This window comes from Halichoeres trimaculatus, unplaced genomic scaffold, assembly GCF_033239565.1.
Source record: "Halichoeres trimaculatus isolate MK-OKI-2021-1 unplaced genomic scaffold, fHalTri1.1 fHalTri1_scaffold_11, whole genome shotgun sequence".
Lineage (NCBI taxonomy): Eukaryota > Metazoa > Chordata > Actinopteri > Labriformes > Labridae > Halichoeres > Halichoeres trimaculatus.
The window spans coordinates 22,200,222-22,218,700 of NW_027437189.1; the positions used below are offsets into that span (position 1 = coordinate 22,200,222).

The window sequence follows — 18,479 nt, forward strand, 5'->3', positions numbered from 1 at the left end:
TCGAGATTGAAGGCATCCTGTGGCTGATTGCAGCATCTAAATGAAACCTAAGGTCTTGATTAACTTTTGTAGGAGTGTATTGTATTGCACAGTTGTAAAGAAGAAAGTGATACTATATCTAGTGTGTCCTCCCCGCATTGTTAAGTGTAACAGAGCAGGGATTAGATTAGATCTTTTTCTGCATTGTGTTTCCTCGAAAAAAGAGCCGGCAAGTAGAGGTCTTTAAGATTGTCCTGACCTCCTGGCATTTAGTGTCATCTTAGGTTTCTGAACTCCACGTGCCTGCAAGGAAGACCCCCCTCTGGTTTTTGTCCTTCTAGTGCTGTAATTTTCCTTGACCGAAATCTTTCAAACACCCTCTGTGTTGACACATAAACACGGCTTGTCTGAAGATTCTTTCCACGTTTCTGCGTAATCATTCAAATGATTTAGTTTGAAGTATTGACACAAAGGGAGAGTGTATATGATGTGTTTGTTGGCTTGTGGCTGAGGGGAAATGAGCTTCAACGCTGCAGACAGAGTGCACACCTTGAGTTAGTGTAGGAGCTGAGATTGGAAAAATAGATAAAGGCAGCAACGTACAGCAAGTGCCTGGAAGATTACCACATGAGGTCATAGCAAAAAATGAAAAATGGAGCCATATGCAGAACACTTCACCTAGCTCCAGTCGGGCTGTAAGTGTTGTTTGTCTAAGATTGGGCAATGGGATGATAGGAAGCCATGGATAAGAAGAGTGGAGGGGCTTTGAAGTGGGTAAAGGGGAAGAGGCCGGCAGGTATGTAGACTTGAAGGGTTGCTGAAAGAAATATCAAGTTAGCAGCAGTAAGGAATTTGAAGAAAAAAGAGGCTATTAGTGATGAACTTTTACCCTCAGAGGCAGTTAAAGCTGTGCCATTGAACGGTGATAATAACGTGTAGTTCAAAAACCAGTTTGTTTCTGTTAGCTTGAGTTTATAAAGAAAAAACTGACGGAGATACATGTCATGTCATTAAACTTGGCAGGGTCCATTATTCCATCTTTATTCCTTCTGATTTCCCCGGCTATTCCAAAAGGTAATATCAAAGATTGGAAACTAAAACTAAAACTAAAGCGCTGCAAATGTTTTGATTTTCAGGCTAGGAAACTTGTCGTAAGTAGTAAAACCTAATGGCAGCACATCAGTAGAAAATGGACAAGCCTCAGACTGAGGACGCTTACTGCTTCATTCCCTCTGGATTTAACCAAAGACGAGGTTGACTTCTCAAAGATTGGGATAGAAAACAGGAGATGGAGGTGGATAAATGCTAGACGATGTTTTCATATCTTCTTTGTCTCAGACGGCTTTGCAACAGGTCATATCAGGTATTTCCCTGTTCAGCATGCCCAGAGATGTGTTTCAGCTGCCAGTTAAAATCACACTGTGCTTCATATCTGCAGACTCACACAGCATTTGCCAGAATGTAGCAGACAACAAATCAACTCTGGCTGCAGCTTAAATTATTTCCCTGTCAGCAGGAAGTTTGTTTACTCACTTCTTTGTGGCAAATTATAATAATGGTCCCTAAAAAACATGTCTGGCAAATATCCCCAGAATGCAGCTACATTTTTTTTCCCCTGAAAAATGGCATTTCTTCTCTTCCCTTCTCACCAAGTTGTTGTTTATGCGCTGCATCACAGAGAAGAATCCTCCAGGCCGCCATAGTGAATGAAGATGAATAATCAAAGTTGTGTTTTCTGGTGGATTTGCAGAAATCTGTTTTCATCAAAACTCTTTAGCGATGCTGTACCTGAAAAGAGACAGGAGGGGAGTAGACAAGGGAGGGAGGCAACCTAGACAGAAATCAGGAAATGGTGCCAGATTTTTAGAGACGGATAATTGAAGGCACACAAAAAAAGTCTTGTTATTTTTCTGTCACAGCAACTGTTATCTTTACGATGCAGGAAATTTAGGTGACATGAGTCTTAAGTCGTAAGTCTTTTTTATTTTAGGGAGTTTATGATGGATGATGTACTGTGTGTCTTTTAATTTGACATTTTTACTCTCTTAACAGAATGTGTTTGGAAAACGAGTTGGAGATGGAGGACTTCACACCCTGTGCACAGATTTGAGTCATTGTCTGTACATGGGACTCAAAAAAAGATTTACAAGATGAAACCACGCAAGTGTCGCTGGGAAATATGCTTTGCTTTGGCAACAGAGGGAACACACTGTTTTTGAACCGGTGAACACAGAGCAGGAAAGTAGGGGGGTTGCTGAGCTGTCAAAGTGCCAAGAAGCTCAGATTTCAGGGGCGCAGAGTTGTAATGACATCAGGTCAGTGTAATGCAGGTTGTCATGCGTGCAGCATGCTCTCCTTGATGTAATGTAACTCTGGCAGTGCCACCTGAACTCAGTGCAAGGGCACAGTCTGCGAAACATATTCAAGATAGATTGGAAAGAGACAGAGAGGAAGAGAGCAGAGGGAAATATTGACCACGCTGGAAGAATGGTTCCAGATGGAACAAAAAGCTCATTAATAACCAACAATCACCAATTTTACCTCTCCTTTCACCCCACTGTTCCAGTTTACATCTCGCCAAAGTGTCCCATTGACCCTCAGAGAGACAACTCTTTATCAGAAGACTCAGCTAGCCACACAGGCCCCTGTAATTTATCATGAAGATAAACCCAAACAGAAATAGCCCACAAGCTTTCCTCACTCATGCTTCACCAAGAGGCTTTCAGTGCCGGGGAGAGGAAGGAAAAATCGTGTTATGTGGCTGAGGAAAAGTGAGCAAGACAGACAGGTTCCTATTTAGACACAATGCAATAAAGTACCCCTGCATGCATGCTGACCCCCCACAGCATGCAACATTCACCATGCTGGACCTCTGACAAGGTGGAATACCAGCACAGGGCCATGGAAAGGGCTCGCTCATGTAGCACAGGTGGAATCAGTTTCTCTGCCTGCAGCTAAGCAAATGCAGACGTGCACCCATAGAATATAAAACATATGCAGGCGTATAATTATATACATACCTGCATACACATACGGTTAGCTATGCCTGCTGGGGCCTCAGATTTCCTCCCCTGGGGGTTAAAATCCCTGTGGACTTGCAAAAATGATAACTAGGACAGTCACATGACAAAGTGTGCATGTTTTGTTTCAAATAAGCAAACATGTTCTGGCTTTGAGCTCTGAGTGGGGAGTGGAGCTGTTACTCTGGAGGGCTTACGCTGATATCCAAGGTCCAAGCACCCTGTTGGCCTGCATAAGCTCTCTGGAGTGTCCTCATGTCAAGTAGTGTGACCCCGGCAGATAAAGGGAAAATCAGGGAAACTAAAATGTTTCTCATGGGTGTCAGTGAAGTATCCTGTCCTCAGAGCCAATTCAGCGTATATTATTCATGCTACAAGAGCTAAGTGCTCCAGAGCCCGCTCATAAACAAAAGAAGCTCTCTGTGCAAGGTTTCCTGCCACCTAGCAGTTATCGCTGAGCAGACGACCATGGTGCACTGCTTAGCTTAATTATGCAACAGGCTTTTTCTGCTGTTTGCTCTTAATTTGGCATTTCTGCTGACTGTTTGAGCACATGTTTTCTTAAGGCTCGGTGCAGCAGTATGCAGTTTTGTTCACCAAAAGAGAATGCATTAAAACACTAATGCTGTAGATGGGTCAAACATGAAAGTTTGTGTGTTGAGCAAGTGGAGAAGGGTTTGTGACTGCCGGTCTTGGATTGATTATGTATATTTATTGATTATATATAGTGATTTTTCTGGTATGGAGACAGTTAGGGTGGTTTTGCCAATTTAGCAACACTTGAATATTAAGTGAAGCATGCATATTGCAGTGCACATATGTGTGAGTATATTTGTAACTTTGATATTCTGAACTGTGTTTTTTTCTTTTTAACTTCCATCATGCTGGAACTGATGTCTGATGTATAAAACAAATACACCTGTTAGAACAATGCTGTTTTTTCTGAAGGCCTGTAACACATCTTTGTGACAAATGTCAGAGTCCAAGTTCTTCACTAGTCCATATGTTCTGGTCATGTCCTATATGTAGACTGTATAAAACATGGACGTAGTCTCCACAATGTTGCCTGTCTGTTCCTGATACTGTGAAATAAAGCCAATCCACCACATTTGATATGGCATGGACTTCGAGCTTCCTGTGTGCACATGACCTCTGGTCTTTCTGCAGCTAGCCTCAAGAGGATTCTTAATGAACAGAAACTTTTGGAAATTCTGCATCTGGCTTAGTTTTTCTCAACCAGATGTTGCCCCTTGGCCTTATGTAGCCAAAACAATGACCTTAATGTTTGATATTGAAAATAAGATTTGGCATTTACAAACAGATCTTTAAACTGAAAACAAAAACATTGGTATGGAAAAACATGCATCATTATGAGTTATGATGGCATCAAAACAGGAAATGGCATTGATAACGATTTGCTGAAGTCAAAAACACGGACATCAAATGTTTTATATTGTTTCACTTTTTCATCTTTTTGAATTCAAATCATATTATATGATGTTTATTTTATGTAACTGTTTCATCAATGATGGTCTGATTTCAATTATGTTTCTTCTTTTTTGATCACTTTTCTGGGGGGGAAAGACTAGGAGGGCATGATCTGCACACACACACACACACACACACACACACACACACACACACACACACACACACACACACACACACATATGTATATATACATATATATTCTATTTCCCTTCATCTTTTTTGCTTGAGGAGTGAGGTGGAGGGAGTTACATACAAATACTGCATTCATTTAAAGCTCACTCTGTTAATCTGTCAGTATTTGCTCAATAACCAATAAAAAGAACTTGAAAAGAAAGAAGAGCATCTTGTGACCTCATTTGTTGTTTAAAAGCAGCCCTGCGAATGAATATCAGAGGCGGATCCTGATACAGCAGCAGACTGGACTGAGAAGCTTCCCTGGCTCCATTTAGTGAGAGAAACACCACGGTGATGAAGTGATTTAAAAGCAAGTGGGCCAGTGAACTCCCCGACTGTCAAGCTAAGTCAGATATTTATCATACTATCCTTCCTCCCACTCCTAACCAAAATCCCACCCCTCTTTTCACCCTTAACTAGTCAGTTACCTTGTCCCTTTCTTTCTCCATGTTTTTTTCCCCTTAACATGTCCTCTTCTTTCCTCTTGACCTCCACAAAGCGAACATTACCACTATAACCCATTAATCATCCCTTACTGATACACGCTGTCTGGGAGAGACACTGAGAAGAGAGAATACTTATGAGATTCACAGAGAACAAAGACACACACAGCCAGGACAAAGTGACACAGAATGGCTACTCGCTGACACAGGTTGACAGAGCTCAGCTATAAAGAGGAAAAAAAAAGCCTCAGTTAATGGAGAGCAGAGCTGATGGACTAGATGCAGCTGCGTTCAAAAGAGCCTGATCAGAGGCATGTTGATTGTTACAATTACCTGTAATAGCCTGTGTAAACTCCCAGAGATGATCAACATGAGAGGAGGGGGTATGCTTATATACTGCTTACATTTCTCATTGGATCTTGGATTACACAGGAAAGCCAAAGGACTTTAGATGGTTGGGAGCAAGCAGGGCGAGAGGTGTGGTCAATTATGAAAACAATCCTTTTAATAGCAGTGTCATCTTGAGCTTGAGTGAGCATTTATGTTTAAGAGATTGGCGAAAATAGAAAGAGACAGGAGAAGGAGGAGGTGCCTGTTTGCCAAAACACGACGGTTGAAGTGAATATGATGTGAGAAACGTCTGCTACTTGGGTTATAAAGGGTTGCTATTGGAGATAAAATAATACAACAGAGGCAGCCTCTTAATAGCCAAGCCAACAGCATATCAACAAGAAACCAGATAGTAAAGATAGATAGTGGATTACTGGAAAATTGGCCCATGTGAAAAAATAAAACCTACATGTAACTCAGATTCATTGCACCTGTAACATAGAGTGGATAAAATCTTGTTTATGGTGCTCACCAGGTTTTTTTCAACTTTCCGCAGAAACTTAAAGTTTACAAATCTGTGAGTCGAATCAGATTTGTCTTCCTTCGACTGAGCTTCAACCATTCTTCAAAACCTGAGTCGTACAATTTTCCATGCACAGAGCTGCTTAAGGTACATCAAGACATTCCATGCAACTACTTTCCAGTGTTACAAGTCATCTTACCATCTTATTTTCCTTTAATCACTTAATCAGGCCAAGAGTTGTGATCAAAAGTAACTTAAGTAACAGCTTGGATAGCAGCCCAGCCGGCCCCTCCACAGAGTGTACGGGTCACACCTCAACAGGAATCCTGCAGTGGGTAACCTCATAACACTGAGGGAACACCTGACCTTAAAACCAGATGATCGCTGCCAAGTAAGTTGGCAACATAAAGTTACTGGTGGATCCACCTGATGTTCTGTGATCTAAGAAGGAGGTTTGAGGAACTGCTGAACAATGAATGGTGAAGTTTGGAGACTGGTTTGCGTCTGCATTAGTTTGTGTGGTGACACAGCTAAAGGAAAAGGTTCACAACTTTGAATGACAAACTTAGAGACAATCCAAGTCCCTTCACATGATAGTAACACAATGCCTGTAAATTAGTTCTCATGGGACCATATTTGGAAATGTGTGGGTTATCTGCATATCAGGCTGAATCAACAATTCTCTGAGTACAGCAAACAACTTTCTGACATCTCATCTGTCTCCAAAGGATGACACAAGTCTCAGATAGATATCAGTAAAACAAAGCTGTAAAGGCCAGGTTATTTGGGGTTTTTATTTAGTTGTAATTATTCACTCTGGCAATTCAACTCTTAAAAGCCTGCTCTCAAAAACCTGCAAAGCAGCTTGAGGCCTTTCACAGCTTTATACAAGCACTGCATGGTGGCCTATAAAGATCAAGTAGCCGGCTGTTTGTTGCAACATTTCCCTTTCTGGTTATCTGCCTCATGGCCCGGCTCCAAATGCAGCTCAGAGAGGACAGAGATACTCAGAGTACAGAGGAGAAGGGTGAGGGGTGACAAGATTGAGTAAGTATAGCTCCATGTGCAGTGATGAGAAGTGATGTCAGGAACGGTGAGGCGAGCAGCTTGAGTAGAATAGCATGATGAGAAAAAGTTGGCTCATAGAGGGGGACTTCGTAAAGAAAGTGCAAAAAGAGATTGATTTGAAATGAAAAGGAGCAGTGACATTAAGGAGCCAACTCACTGCCTCTCTTGACTGAATAACTTACATAAATGAAGAGAAAGCAAAACAGTAAAAGACAGCCAAATTTCATGGGCCAAGTAGTAATCCATTGCACATTTCATACACTACTCACCAAATTACTGTGTATGGATGTTAATTCACCAGGACAACTGAACTTTTAAGACTTTTGCTGAGTATCCAAATGTACTACCTGAGATAAATGTCCTTTACACTTAATTGGACACCTGATACACTGACATTAACTCAGGACATTAACTCTTCAGTGGGTGCTGTGTGCCTCACAGCCTCTTAGCACGTATTCATGAATTACAGTCAGAAGATTTAAAAACTTGGAATCAAGGTTATAATAGTTAACTAAAACCAAACAAAAAAAGGAAAACTAATATTTAAAATACATTGCAGTTAACTCAAACTAATAAAAACTAGAAAAGAAAACAAAAAGATAAGTAAACTAAAACTGTATCTTGTGTTCACAAAACTAAATGAAACTAACTAAAATTATAGACAAAATGTCCTTAGTTATAGTTTTTGACAATATTAATAGCCTTTAGGATTTATATCAATTAGACACATTTTCCCAACCAATTTTCCGACAGTTTTCGGCAGTTGTCAGCGCCGTACGGCACTATCACAATGACGTACTGGGACGTGCTTGTTTACTGCACTGACTGGCTGTGCGCTGTGCTGCGACAAAACGTAGTGGAGCAATGAATCAAAGCATCTGTAATAGTTTAATTTCATGCCAGTCTGACTTTATTGTTACAGAGACCAAGTTTCTCATTATTTAAGCTCATATTATATTGTATTATATAATTTATGTTTTTATTATTTTTATCTATTTCATGTTAACATTATTTTATATAATTTATGTTTATATTTTTATATTTCGTTTATATTATTTTTTTGTGTTGAAGGCAGCAGCCAACAGTTCAGTATCAGCATCCACTGAGCAGTGAGCACTATGTTGAACTGGAAAATAAACTGTATGACAAAATATTTACTCTGACCTTTTTGAATCCTGCACCTGGTTAATAAGGTATGAAAAAACTAAAACTAAATTAAAACTAAACTAAAACTAAGCCTTGTTGCAAAAATTTAAACTAAATAAAAACTAGAATGCCTGCTCTAAAACTAATTAAAACTAAACTGTAATGGAAAAAAATGTCAAAATTAACCAAAACTAAACTATAATGACAAATCCAAAACTATTTTAACCTTGCTTGGAATTATAATTTAAACTCTGATAAAAGCACAATTGTATTTCTTTGTAACTAGGTGAGCTGATAGGTGTGGGGACTTTGTCAGGTGTAGTAAAACAAAGGAGAGCTCCGTTAAAATGTGCTGATTCTTGTGGTTGCGTGAGAGTTAATGTCTATTCATCCTTGTGTGACCTACTCAGGGTTCACATGGCTCTTAGTGATACTATTACTCACTGACAGAAATGCAGGCTACCTGGTATTACTGCTCCTACCAACACTGAGGTCATATTTCAATAACGATTACATACCTCTCTGGCACTGACGACCTTACTGAGGACAGAGGTGAGGCTTTTAAATCCGGTTTTAACGATGACAAGACCTTACTCTCTATCTTCACCTCCTGGAAAAAAGTTAAGTTGAATTTAGTGTTTAACTTACATCACTACAGCAATAGGGATTAAAACTAACTTGAATGGGACTTGCACAGCTCCCCGGGTCAGTAAAAATGAGTAACCATGTACTTCAAAATTCACAGCTATAAATAGCTAGCCAGCTGGAAGGCTAAAGAAACGGAAGTAAGGTTGGCTAACAACTTTAGCATGGTGCAACTCCACTCAGCTTATTAGTTTTCTAAAGGTATTGTTAGCTGCTTCAGCAACACCAAAGTGACTTTTCACTATTTCGCCATCAAAAATAAAAGTTAAATACAAAATGTTAAAAGACACTTTCTTCTTTAACTATTTTTTTTATACTTGAGCCTATTTATTGTACCATTATATTAGGTTTAATTGAAAAAAAAAAAAAAAAAAAAAAACGTAATTCATTCTAGTTTTTCTGTAATGATACAGCTATGAAATATGCTTTCAGAGTTTATTTGTTGTTGTTGTCATTTGCAGGAAACATTGCAACATTTACCTTTTCCTGCAAATGACTTAATGTGTCTTTTAAAAGAAGGCTGCTCTCAAACAAGTGCAATGCTTTAATTTCGTAATCATAACACTTCTCCCAGTACAAACACTTCATGGTCCATTCAAGCAGTTTTTCATTTTGGTTTGTACCAACATCACGCCGGTGCTTCTGTCAGCATTGTGAAATTTGACATCATATTATGAAATCTTGAAAGCTTCCTACTCCAACTGCTCCTCTCAAACCTGTAGTAATTTGTTGCGCTCCTCCTTTCTCCTGTCTTAACCTCCTACTGTGGTTATAGTACATCCATAAGATAGCCCCTGAGCTCCTCCCATATGTACTGTAGTCGTCTACCTCTTTTCTTGTATTTGTTTTGTTTATCATTGTTTTTACTGGACTCATCCTGCTGCTCATCCTGTTGCTAATCCTGAAGTGTTTTCTCTGGCTCATCCCATGGCAAAGTAAGTCAACAAAGGCCATGTCCTACTGTATATTAGTTTTTATTGCTGTCATAAATACAACCATGCAAAGAAAATAAAATCAAATCCACAGTGAGTTGAGCAGGTCTTTATTGGGACTTTGTATATTTTCAAACTGCAAAAAAGTGCTTAAAGAGCTTTCCAATTTTGTTTTATTTTTTTGCATTACACAATGAGGCAGTGACATAAAAAAGGGGAAAAAAAGAAAAATAAAAACTGCTCACAGTCTTTGGTATTTCCCTTTTCTTTGCCAGAGCAGACCATCTGATTCATCTCAAAATAAACCATTTACCCAGATCATTATTAAGTCTCATTAAAGCATTTGATGCAAAGCAGGAGTTGTTATTAGTAACACATGGAAAACATCTGCCACACAAAAAGCTGGTCCTGTCTCTGCATGCAAGTGCAGCAATTTAAGGTGTTATCCTCACTGTATCAGACCTGGATTTCATATATGTATAAGTACAGGGCAATTTTGAATAGTTAATGCTATTTTTTCTACTTCCCCAAAACAGTAATCAAATAATAAAAAAGTTGTGTCAGGTGACATTAAAAGAAGAGTATCAATGATTAAACAAAGCCCAAAATCCCTTTCATGTGGCATCATAAAAAGCTTATTCCTGTCAGTAACATAAAAAGAACAGAGATCAACTCCATGTTTCCTATTATGTGAAACAGACTAGTGCCAGATTGGCCTGATTGAATTTTTTTCTGTAGCTTTTTACCCAAAAAGTTTGAGAACAAAAATGTGAATTTAATCATCTTCAAATTGTAAGTTTTTTTTTTTTCTTTCCAATAAAAGGACAGCATACCGCCCAGCGGAGTTGTCTCCAAGGTTTACTTTGGTGGCACCTCTAGAAAGTGCTGTTGCCACCTAGTGATGAAATGTGAAACAGCAACTGGTCATCCAGAGCTGTGAGTCAGACACTGATGGGGCATGAAATTGTAAAACAAACAGAAGGATCAGTGAGCTTTGTCTAATTTGGAGCAAAATAATCTTATCCCCAACAGGGAGTCAGAGCAGGGATTTTCCCTTGAACCAAAGACAGAGTCAAGATAGACCTCTACAACCCTGAGTGACACAAGATTAGTTTTATCAAGCCTATACACAGTATCCAGAGAGTATCTGCTGCACCTAACTTAAACCAATGCAAACGTATGCTTCTTCTTCTTTTTTTTCTCTTTTAGAGGTGTTTGTCCGACTTTAAGAGATTTAGAAAGTCCATCCTTGGCGCACTGGCATCACAAGGCTGCCATAATTAAAGTCTCTGTAAACATGTGCATTAAGACTGCATTGGTTTATGATAGGTTTAGACAAAGTAATCTATCTATCTGTATCTATTTATTTCAGCATTAGAAGACATTGGATAAGTTACATATTTAATACAATATTTATAAAGTTCACTTCAATGTTAAGTTTTCTTTATTGATTACATATGCGAAATACATTATTTATATCCATCCACTGATATATTACAGCCAACCCTTTTTAAGTTAAGACAACAGTAGACTTTTATATGGTTCGACCTTAAGTAAACATGTAAAAATGGCACAAACATAAAAGTTGACCTCTGACAGTTATTTGATGCATACCTCTTTGATGATGCAGTGAATATGTGACATTAAAAAATACAGTTCATCTGATGTGAGCACATGGCGTCTACAGTATATGACAGGCACCATAGAATTGCAACTGCAGTATGAAGCAAAAAGAAAAAAAATGCACTAAGTAATCATTGCACATTTTGGTTCATCAAAGGCTGTAACAGAGCTGTAATCAAGAAAATAAAGAATGATTCGCAAGTAGCACTCCCCATCCTTATATGGACACTGCATTACCATTTTGGGATATTTTAAACAGTACTGAGCTGAAAATGTGTTTAGTGATTGACATGCTGGGAAAGAGGCCTCTTCGTATGTCATGAGAATCTGAAAGAGATGGAATTTCAGCAGACTGAACCTGATGAACTCAGGAAATAAAATATTGGTCTTACCGTAGGATTATAACTCAAACATTTGTGATATCTGTCGTTTAAATCTGTCTGGTACAGGAAAGAAAACGTGAAACTAGAAGTCAAGAATTATAAGATGACTGTTTGAACTAATAAATCAGCAAGCTGTGTGAATGAGAGAGAAAAGACAACTGTTCTGATGTCAGTGAACGGATGTGGTGTCATGGTAACAAACATGCATGGACATCCCTCTTCGATACTGCACACCTGTCCCAGTTACAGACACCTGTTCGAAACCCCACTTCTGATGGGCTGGGTTTACAGACCAGAGGTAAGCTGCCCTTTACTCTGGATGAGCCTCATGATGGACTGGACCACCTCTGAAGTGGTGCCCTGACCCCCAATATCAGCTGTGTGCAACTGCAAGACAAAAAAACAAAAACAACTTTAAATTCTGGATGCTGTTACAGGCTCCCCAAAAAATACCTTCACACTTTTGAAAAAAAATGTGCAAGGACAGAAACCAGCCTACTGCTTACTGGTTTGAGGGATTAGCCGATCAGTTGTGTTTTTAAATGAACCAAAGGACTGTAAGAAATGCCCCTATGTTAAATCAGATACCACTCAGTAAAGCACTTGATAAGAGCTGTTTGACATCAAAGCACACAATAGTGCTTTGTGCAAGAGTTTAGTGATGCCTACTAGGAAGCATGCCAGACCTGTCACCAAGGCCTCTAAGCCTCTGTCAAACATCAGTGGAACAACAGCTTTATTGCAGCGTGACAGGTGAAAGCAGAGCACATTAGTGAAGGAAGACTAACCCGGGTTTCATTCATGGTGGTGAGGACAGCATTTCTGATTGAACTTGCATGATCGCAAAGCCTGGAGACAAAGAAGAAAGAATCATTTATAAACTGGAAACAACATTACTTCCAGATCAAAACCCACAAGGTATTTACTCTAAGTACATAATCTGAAAAATCTTACTTAAGGTGGTCCAGCATCATGCAGCTGGCAAGCAGCATGGCAGTGGGGTTGGCAATGTTCCTGTCTGCAATGCTCTTCCCTGTGTTTCTTGTGGCCTGGGTGTAGCAGAACAGATTAAGGCAAGAACCAGGCACAACTCATGATGGTGATTCATTCAATTTTCCATTCTTCCAAAATAGAACAGAGGGGATAGTGTGCTAACAACCATGAGGTGCCAAACACTCACCGTTTCAAAGACAGCGTAGTCACGACCGTAATTAGCCCCTGGCACCAGGCCAGGCCCTCCCACCAGGCCTGCACACACGTTGCTCACGATGTTCCCATACAGGTTGGGCATCACCATCACATCAAACTGCTGAGGCTTGGACACCAGCTAAAATTGCACAAACATTCCAGCTTTCAACACTAATTATAAACTTTCAAGTTCACAATATGAGCGATTTCATCCTTTGTTACCTGCATTGTGGTGTTGTCCACAATCATACTGTCAAATGTGATGTCTGGATAACCAGAGGCCACTTCTCTGCAGCACTCTAAGAACAGGCCATCACCAAGTTTCCTAGTAGAACAGAGAGTTCACTTAAAACATCGCCAGCCCTGAGAAACTCACTTCATTATGTAAGACTCAGGAGGCCAGCAGCTCTGGCATTACATTTGCCTCAAACAAACTCACATGATGTTGGCTTTGTGAACAGCAGTGACCTTTCGGCGACCTTTCTCTCTGGCCAGTCGGAAAGCGTACTCTGCGATCCTGAGGGAGTTGTTCCTGGTGATAATTTTGAGGCTCTCCACAACCCCTGATACACTCTTGAAAAAACAGGAGAGGAGGAAGACAAAGCGTCACTGGGCTGAGCTGGTTTGGTCTCGGTTATCGGTTGTGTGGTGTGCGTAACTGCAAATGACTTCCTTCCTCTGAGAAGGTGTCAAATCAGACTTAATAACAATAATTATAATTAATAAGAATAATTTTTTGCTTTTCTAAATGTAGTTAATCACATGTAGTTATAGATTCTTAAAGCTCAGTTTGTAATGGTTTTGTAAGTGTTGCTTTGACCCATGTGGACAAAGAAACACTTTTCATATGTTTGCAAACTTTTTCTTGTGCATGTGCATATTAGACTTTCTTATCTTTCTTTTAACAGTCTTTGCAATTGAAAATATAACCAAAGGCTTTACCAGCAGGGTGCTGTTGATCACTTCATCAAGGATCATAAATCATTGCAAAGAAGAACTAAAACTTGCCTGTTCAACTTAGTTGTGCAGTTAATTTTGAAAAATGTCCGGTCCATCTCATAACCAAGTAAAACTCCACACAGGGTCATGGTAATAAAAATATGCCTTATCTGTCATCAAGAATAACCTATTCTGTCATGACATCAAACACACATACAGTATTTTCTTTTATACCCTGGTCAAATATTTTCATCTTGGGGCGAGTAGGAGTAACCTTGCAGAGCAGACGGGCCTGCCTGATTCAATCAATCAATCAATAAATCAATCTTTATTTGTATAGCGCCAAACCACAACAAATGTTATTTCAAGACACTTTACAAAAACATTTACAGGTCTAGACCCGTAAATGTTAATAAAATTTTAGTAGCAGAAACCCAACATCAAGACAAGATAAGAAGTCTTATCTTATCTTTTCAGTTCAGTTTCTGAACTCCTGCAGGTCCATCTTGTCAGGCTCCAATGACCAACGATTTCACTTGGCTAAATTCTGACCGTCCCAATCAGGGAAGAGAGGCGGGAGCTGTGGGAGCAGACGTGACATCAGCAGACTTTCGTACTTGTCAGCGTTCCTTTGATTCTTAAGTTAAATTTATAAAAACGGAAGCTGTCTAACGCCTTTTTCACAGCTGTTTCTCGTGATTCAGTAGTTGTTCATCTGTTGTTTCACAGAAGCATCGGCTCACATAAGCTACGTCATACCGTGGCATGATGTGGATTGGTCTGTGGTGAGTGTGTTAATCAGAACGGTCGTCCAATCACCAGCTGCAGATTTTTTTTAAAATCCCGCCTCTGAAAACAAATCGGAAGAGCTGCTACCAAGATGGACTTGTGAAATAATTCCGTGGCGGATATATGAAACTGTCCGTCTGGCATGTCAGGTTAAAGTAGGAGATCTTCTACTCAGATTTAGGCAGTTTTTCCAGTGGCATTATTAATTGGAAAAAATGTCTCTTTCTTTTGCAGTTATCTGAGCTTAAACAGTCATCAAAGATTAAGTTGTCATCTCTAACAGCTGTTGTGGGACTGTTCTGTGCCGTTTGCTTAAACTTCCATAACTGTTCTCTGTTTCATGGTGTTGACCTGGACTGACTGTCATACACGTTAGCTGAGTTGTGTTAATGAAACCTAAAATGTTTTACAGCAATGAGACAGTCAATCTGCTTTTTATTCACATGATGCAAAATCACAACAGGAGGCATTGAAGCGTTGAGCTTGGAACCAGGAAACTTTAACGTGGGTCTGTCAATAAAAGTCAGTTTAATGGAGTCGTTATCTGCCCCAATACTAATCGGGAACAGCTGGTCAGTGTTTTCCCCCTTGCAAGTGCCGTTCTCTTTAAAGTTTTAGGGTAGTTCTTAAGTCTGGTTCAAAAAGAAAGTAGTTTTGGGGACACAAAGGGGAAAAAGGTCTTTACAAGACAAAGTTAAAGTTTTTCAATGTGTTTCAGAAGTCAATAATATTGATTTAGTGTTCTAGCACTGTCTGACCTCGTGCTCCAGGCTGCTGTATTCTCCCTCTGTATTCTCCCTGATGATCATGATGTCAATGTTCTTGTGGCGAGTCTGGACTCCAGGGAGGGACTGGCAGTGCATCACATTGGCAAACAGGTCCAAGCTCGTGCTGGTCATGCACACATAGATCAAGAGAAAGGGACAGTGGGGGGAATTCAGGAAAGAAATGGGTCAACTCACACAACCAGACACAAAGGACTAAATTAAAGGAGAACTGTAAGCCATCTGACAAAACAGAGCTTTTACAAAGGGAGCTGAGTATTTCATTAAAACTCTTACCGTAGGAGATTATTTCTGGATTTGACAGCTGGCGCCATGGTATGTTTGGTTTCAATGTTACCTACCGGGACAATGGAGTAATGTCACAGTTTAGCTTTAGTGTCATGGTCTTATTATAAACTGCATTCTTCTCACAGCTGTTTCTCTGCTTTTGTTTTAATGCTCTGCTTCTAGACAGACCAACAAGAGGTTGCTTACCTTTGAGGGCAACTCCATTACGGCGGATGGCAGTAATAGCGTTATTGATATCATCCTCAGTCTCCAGAGCTGAGTTGACATGCACCACCTCAAAGTCGACAGGAACACAGCTAAACCTAGAGTATAAACACAAAACACTTTGTGAGGTCATGGACGAAAGTGTGCAGACTAAACTAAAAACTGTACTGATGTTAAATCTCACTAACCTGAAAACCTCTCGAACATGATTGAGCAGCTCAGGACCGATTCCATCTCCAGGTATGAGGGTCACAGTGTGTCTGCCTCCATACTTTGCTGGAGGGGGCTGCAACATTGGCACATTTATCATTAACTTAACAAGTCTGGTGATTATGAACATTTCAATCTCACTAACATACACATCTGGTGTAATACATGTACTCATACTAAATATTCATATATGCATGCTGTTTGATTGCAAGTGTTATTTCCAACCTACCACTTGAGACATTCACTAGAAAGCTTGTCCGAGAGCATCAACCTTCAGATGCATGTATTTATATTTGTCTGTTTGTCTGTTTTTTTCTTGCTTGCTTTGCCACCTAATATTAAGATTTGTAATTATTTCAACAATGTTGAGATTTATTCTTAAGTAAGAATGGTATTGCATTCTTGCTTTTTCACTTTAAATGTAAAGTAATAAGTAAAACGGTGATTTCTTGAACAGGATGTTTTAAGTTTGAAAGCATTATTTATATCAAACTTTCTGACAAGAGATGGCTTCCCATGAAACAATTCCATTGAAAAACAGTACAGCTTATTAAAATAATAATAACAGAATATTTTTTGTTGGTGTGCATTGCTTTTGAAGTATGTGACAATCAGTATTTATGATCAAATTTACAATAGATACATAGATCAAAAAACATAATTTTTCCACTATTCAAAATCATGTTTTGGTGAATTTTAGAGCACAAATCTTTTATTTTTGCACAAGCTCAGTTGATGAAAAAACTACTACTTTATCTTTGTAATGTGTAAAATTTGCATGCCGTGATACACTGTTGTACACCAACATTGGTTTACTGACAGGTGTGGAATTGATAAAATGTTTTAATAGTATCATATAAAATGTAACATAACTAGATCATTCCCAGAAGGCCAGTGCACCCAGGCAGAATATGTGTTAGGGTGAAGACAAGTAAAAGGTTGTAGACAGGGATTCCACCAGCATTTCAGCAAATTCAGCAGACAGCTGGCCCAAGCATCAAGTTTACCTCCCACCAGCCAGAGCATCACATTCTTATTTATTAGATATTTTTAAAACTAGTTGCTAGGGCATGTAGGGGGTCAGTTGAAGAGGTCACAAAGATGGGTAGCACATGTCATTGTTTTTTAGAATAATGTTACAACACTAATGTCCAACATTTAATGCTTCAAACCATCACAAGTTGGCTGCCCCCTTAGGTATCTTTTATAAATTGATAATTGAGCATAATTACTGTATGCCATTCAAACAAAATAATGATAATTGAGCTTAGTTACTGTATGCCATTAAAATAAAAGTGTATAAATACAAACAGACACGTGCAACTTAATTACAGTGGTTCATATAACCATCACTCATTTATATTATTTACTCATAATATTTTATGAACTTGTAGATATCCGAATGTATGCTACTGTTGAACGCAGGTGTTTCAGTCATCATATGTATTTGTGTTTTCTGTTATCATACTGTACAAACATTACTTTCTTGAATGTGTAATGATGTGTTGCACTCACACAATACAAATCAGAGTCCGCTACTTACAATGTTTCCTCCCTGTTGTTGAAGATGTGCAGCAAGGAAAGGAGAATGGCAAGAATCAGTTTGACAGCTCCATATGAGAATTCAAGGAATGGTTCAAAAGCTTGATGTTAATAACCTCTCTTCCCCGAGAGGATGGAAAACAGATAAACAGCAATCCAAGGTTACAATGAAACAGATAAAGAGTACCCATAGTCATACCCAAAGCCCGACATCTTGGAAATAAATAGTGAAATGAGTGGAAGGGATTTTTTTTCTTTTCAACTTGTCAAAGAATGACAAATTAAAATCACTTCCACTCATTTATTTCAGTGAAGCCCACAGAAACAATTTACTCACAGTCAGCAAGGTCTTATTCCTGTGACTTGTCACAGTTGTTCCAAATACCTGCAATATAATGTAAAGCAATTAACTATCGTGGTCTGTTTGATTGAATATTAATGTTGTCAAAGGAAAATTGACAGATATCTGCAGCTTGTTAATTCAGCTGTATGCAACACACCCTTTGACCTTGTGCTCCGACAAACATAAATCTACGTGTTTAACAACACAAAACCTATCAACAACAATAAGCCATAAAAATCTCATCTTTTCTTACTTTAACCGTATGTCCAAGGCGTCCACCCCAGAAAGGATTGATGAATTTAGACATCGAGAGCACAGCACTGTGGGCAGCCATCTTGATTTTGGAGTGATAGTCGCGTTCATGAGAAGGCGTGGAGATTGAGCATGTGGAAAGGTTTTTAAATTCTACTCCAATTTATTTTTATTTTTCTTTT

At 39.2% G+C, this 18,479-nt stretch overlaps 2 protein-coding genes across 2 annotated transcripts in view; both read right to left on the reverse strand.

The window, feature by feature from the left end:
• LOC141798964 (vasopressin V2 receptor-like) overlaps positions 1–8,752 on the reverse strand; it is a 45,114-nt gene extending 36,362 nt beyond the window's left edge. The window contains exon 1 of the mRNA XM_074680949.1: positions 8,693–8,752. The gene's annotated coding sequence lies outside the window, so the exon portion shown is untranslated. The remainder of the gene's footprint in view (positions 1–8,692) is intronic.
• A 1,093-nt stretch (positions 8,753–9,845) lies between these two features.
• idh3g (isocitrate dehydrogenase (NAD(+)) 3 non-catalytic subunit gamma) lies at positions 9,846–18,400 on the reverse strand. Its single transcript, XM_074680950.1, has 13 exons — positions 18,299–18,400; positions 18,040–18,087; positions 17,704–17,715; positions 16,139–16,236; positions 15,933–16,048; positions 15,735–15,795; positions 15,432–15,564; positions 13,385–13,518; positions 13,168–13,270; positions 12,938–13,084; positions 12,712–12,806; positions 12,546–12,606; positions 9,846–12,144 (listed from the first exon to the last, which is right to left on the reverse strand). The coding sequence occupies exons 1-13, from the start codon at positions 18,377–18,379 to the stop codon at positions 12,043–12,045; spliced, it is 1,191 nt and encodes a 396-aa protein (XP_074537051.1). The 5' UTR covers positions 18,380–18,400; the 3' UTR covers positions 9,846–12,042.
• Between the last annotated feature and the right edge of the window lie 79 nt (positions 18,401–18,479).